General features: G+C 59.8%; 1 protein-coding gene across 1 annotated transcript; it reads right to left on the bottom strand.

Annotated features, from left to right (window-relative positions):
* Positions 1-331: 331 nt before the first annotated feature.
* SOX18 (SRY-box 18) lies at positions 332-3,332 on the bottom strand. The gene is made up of 2 exons (XM_026042121.1): positions 2,893-3,332; positions 332-1,481 (listed from the first exon to the last, which is right to left on the bottom strand). The coding sequence occupies exons 1-2, from the start codon at positions 3,281-3,283 to the stop codon at positions 631-633; spliced, it is 1,242 nt and encodes a 413-aa protein (XP_025897906.1). The 5' UTR covers positions 3,284-3,332; the 3' UTR covers positions 332-630.
* Between the last annotated feature and the right edge of the window lie 584 nt (positions 3,333-3,916).

Consider the following 3,916-nt stretch of genomic DNA (forward strand, 5'->3'; position numbering starts at 1 on the left):
TTTGCTTTTTTGGGTTTTTTTTTTTTTGTATTTTTTTTTTTAATCCAGCTTTGCTACATAAATGCTTTAGATCTCATGGATACCCCTTGATTTATTTTTAAAAAGTCTAATAAAAAAAAAGACATTAAATATCATTTTATATATAAAAAAATGCTTAGTAAAAATATAGTTTTGTTGCCCAAATTAAAATATATTGCTGATAATACAGTAAAAACTGTCCTAAAGACCCCCACTACCAGRCACCGAATTGCTCCCCGTCCCTGCGAAGCGCTTTGCAAGTGTCCCCCGCGCCGGCGCTGCTATTTGTCCTCTTCAAAGCTGCTTTTTGGGCAGCAATTGCTGTAATTTGGTTGAAAGGAAAATAAAAAAAATCCCTTTTGTGTTCCCGAGGTGGTTGAGCAGCCTCGCCTGGAGCTGCAGCTCCAGCGGGGAGCCGTGCGCGGCGCACGGGGCGCGGGCCGGGTGTGATATATAGATATACGGTATATCAGTGACTTCAGCATGGAGGGGTTTTCTTAAGGAAAATAAAAAATAAAGAAGAAGAAGCGATGCATTTAATGAGATACTCTAAATATTATGGAGCTTGTGGTTACGGGCGGGCGCTCCGGCTGCTCGGCAGCGCGGGCCGAGCTAGCCGGTGATGCAGGGGCTGTAGTAGACAGCGCTGCTGGCATCGGACAGGGCGGATATCAAGCTGCTCTCCTCGCAGGAGATGCTCCTGGGAGTCACTTTGGACAGGGACACATGGTAAGGGAGCGCCGAGCTCTCCGGCCGAGTCCTGCTCATGTTCAAATACTGGTCGAACTCGTTGCGGTCGACGTCTGTCCAGAGCTCGCTTTGGTTCAAGTGGTCCACGCTCTCCAGGTGGTGGCCCTCGGGGGGCGGCGAGAGCTGGCCCAGGTGGGCCGAGAGGCCGCCCTGCGCCCCCGGGCACATCTGGTTGTAGTAAATGCTGGACGGGTGCGGAGTCCTCATGGCATCGGCCAAGTGCGAGGGGGTCTGCGCGTAGGGCACCGGCACGTCCCGGCCCAGGCACTTCTCCTGCGGGAACTCCAGCTGGTGGTGGTGGTGGTAGCCGCGAAAGGGCATCATGTTGCAGTCATCCTGCATGTGCGGAGGGAAAAACGCCGGCTCCGTCTGTTCCAAGACATCCAAGGGCGACATCTCGGGAGTTGGCAAGCCATAGTTTTCAATATCCGACCCCATGGAGTGGAGTTCTCTGAAGTGGTTAAGTGGGGGAGGCTGGGGGTGGCCCGGCTGGCTGCCGCCGTGGTGACTCATGCTGAAGTTGTCGCTGCAAGGCTGGGAAAGGTTATGGAGGAGGATGTTGGGTTCCATCCTCTTGATTTTCTTGGCTTGCTTCTTTCTCCTCGGGCGGTACTTGTAGTTGGGGTGATCCTGGAGGTGCTGGATGCGCAGCCTCTCGGCCTCTTCCACAAAGGGCCGCTTGTCGCTGGCGCTCAGCGCTTTCCACGACTGGCCTGCGAGGGCAAAGGGAGCTCTGTGACACCGCTCGGCTCCGCGGCGGGGACGCCCGAGCACGGGCGCCTGGGTCCCGCTCCTTCCCGCATCCCGCAGGCTGCATCCCCAGTGCCAAACGCTGCATCCTGCTGCCCCCCCCATCCCCGCTCCCTTATCTCAGCCCCCCGCAGCCGGGCATCCCTCCCCGCACCCCCCGTCCTGCAGCCCTGCCTGTCCATATCCTGCTTCCCGTGTTCCCGCATCCTGCTGCCCTGGCTGCCCATAGCCCGCTTCCCGTATTCCCACGTCCTGCATCCTACCGCCCTGTATTGCCAGCTCCGTACTGTTCTGTATCCCACAGTCCCAGATTCCGCAGCCTTGTATCCCTGTATCCCGCACCCCTGCAGCCTGTATCTGCACTCCAGCTCCCCACAGCCCATATCCCTGCCTCCCGTGACCCTGTATCCCTGCAGCCTGCAGCCTTGCAGCCCAACAGCACAGCCCCAGATCTTACAACCCCAAATCCTYACAGCCCCACATCCCAGCTGCCCACAGCCCCTCATTCCCGCATCCTGCAGCTCCACTCCTCGGCAGCTTCCCATGGTTCTGTATCCTCACTATCTGCATCCCACAGTTCTGTGTCCTCGGTGCCTGCATCCCACAGCCCTGTGCCCTGGAACACAGCTCCTGCAGCCCATAACCCTTGTGTCCCAGCTCCTGCCGCTCTGTACCCTGCATCCCGGCTCCCGCAGCCTCGACGTTTGCATCTCTGCTCCCGCAGCTCCAAACTCTGACATCCCAGCTCCTGCAGCCCTGTGCCCTTGCATCCTGGCTCCCACAGCCCTGTACTCCAGCATCCCGGCTCCTGCCGGTCCGTACTCCAGCATCTCTGCTCCTGCAGCCCCATATTCCAGTATCTCCGTTCCTGCAGCCCTGCTCCTTCGCATCCTGGCTCCCACAGCCCTGTATTCCTACATTCCAGCTTCCACAGTCCCGCTCCCTTGCACCCTATCCCTTCAGCACCTCTGTCTTGCACCCCATCCTGCATCCCCCCTTCCTTGTGCCCTATCCCTGTCACCCCTCTCCCTTGCACCCTGGCTCCTGCAGCGCTACTCCCTTGAATCCCCACTCCGCCACCCCTCTCCCTTGCACCCCATTCCTGCCACCTCTCTCCTTCTTATCCCAACCCTGCATCCCTGCTCCCTTGCAGCCCATCCCCACCACCCCTCTCCCTCACATCCTGGCTGCTGCAGCCCCTCTCCTTCACATCCCAACCCTGCATCCCCTCTTCCTTGCACCCCATTCCTGCCTCCCCTCTCCCTCGCACCCGATCCCTGCAGCCCCTCTTCCTTGCATCCCATCCCCGCTCCCTCGCACCCCATCCCTTCCTCCGCGCTCCCTCGCCCCCCGCACCCCGCTTCCCCCGCTCACCCAGCATCTTGCTGAGCACGGCGTTGTGCAGGTCGGGGTTCTGCTGCGCCAGCCGCTTGCGCTCGTCCTTGGCCCACACCATGAAGGCGTTCATGGGCCGGCGGATGCGCGAGTCCTCGCCCGCCTTGCCCTCGGCGCGCCCGCCCGGGGGGCTGTATCCATAGCCCGCCTCGGGGCTGGGCGAGCGGCTGGGGGCCGCGCCGGGGGCCGCTCCGCCGCCGCCGGCACCGAAGGCGAAGCCGGGCTCGGGGCTGGGCGTGCGGCTGGCCGGGGAGGCGGCGCGCGGCGGCCGCGCGAAGGCGAGCCCGGCCTCGGCGGCGCTCGCCCAGGAACAGTCGCCCCGCGGTTGCGGTATCTCCTCTCGGCAGTAGTTTGACTCAGATATATTCATTCCAGCTGGACAGCGCTTTGGGTCCGACTCGCACGGGGGAGAACCGGGTACCGCCGCCGAGCGCCTCCGAGCAGCCGCCGAGCTGGGAGCCGCCGCCTCGCTCCGGGGGCAGCTGCGCGCGCCGCGGGTCCTGTGGCGGCGCGGGGAGCTCTTACGGGGATTTATATATATTTTGTTGTTGTTTTGGTTTGTTGTCTTTTTTTTTTTTTTCCCCCTTTCCCCCCCAAAAAAACTTTTGGGATGATGTTGAGCTGGAAGGGGCAAAATATAGCCGGGCTGGACCAATCAGCGGGGCGGAGGGGAGGAGGAGGAGGAGGAGAAGGAGGAGAGGCGAAGGAGGAGGAGGAGAGGGGGAGGATCAGGATCAGGATCAGCAAGATCGGGAGGAGGAGGAAGATCGGGAGGAGGAGGAAGGGGGGCGTCCCCAGGCACCGGCAGGAAAAGCAGCCTGCGAAGGGCCGTGCAGGGACCACTGCGGATGCCTCTGCCCGGCTCCCTTCTTTCCAAGAAGGAGGGCTCTTAATTTTTCCTCTGCCTCCTTTTTCTTTCTTTCTTTCTTTCTTTCTTTCTTTCTTTCTTTCTTTCTTTCTTTCTTTCTTTCTTTCTTTCTTTCTTTCTTTCTTTCTTTCTTTC

This window comes from Nothoprocta perdicaria, unplaced genomic scaffold (assembly GCF_003342845.1).
Source record: "Nothoprocta perdicaria isolate Ctin4 unplaced genomic scaffold, notPer1 scaffold_3, whole genome shotgun sequence".
NCBI lineage: Eukaryota > Metazoa > Chordata > Aves > Tinamiformes > Tinamidae > Nothoprocta > Nothoprocta perdicaria.

Excerpts from the sequence above, each read along its gene's own strand:
- SOX18 (XM_026042121.1), bottom strand. The coding sequence starts at position 3,283 with ATGAATATATCTGAGTCAAACTACTGCCGAGAGGAGATACCGCAACCG. Across the intron at positions 1,482-2,892 it reads CGTGCTCAGCAAGATGCTGG|GCCAGTCGTGGAAAGCGCTG; the intron begins GTGAGCGGGGGA and ends TTGCCCTCGCAG.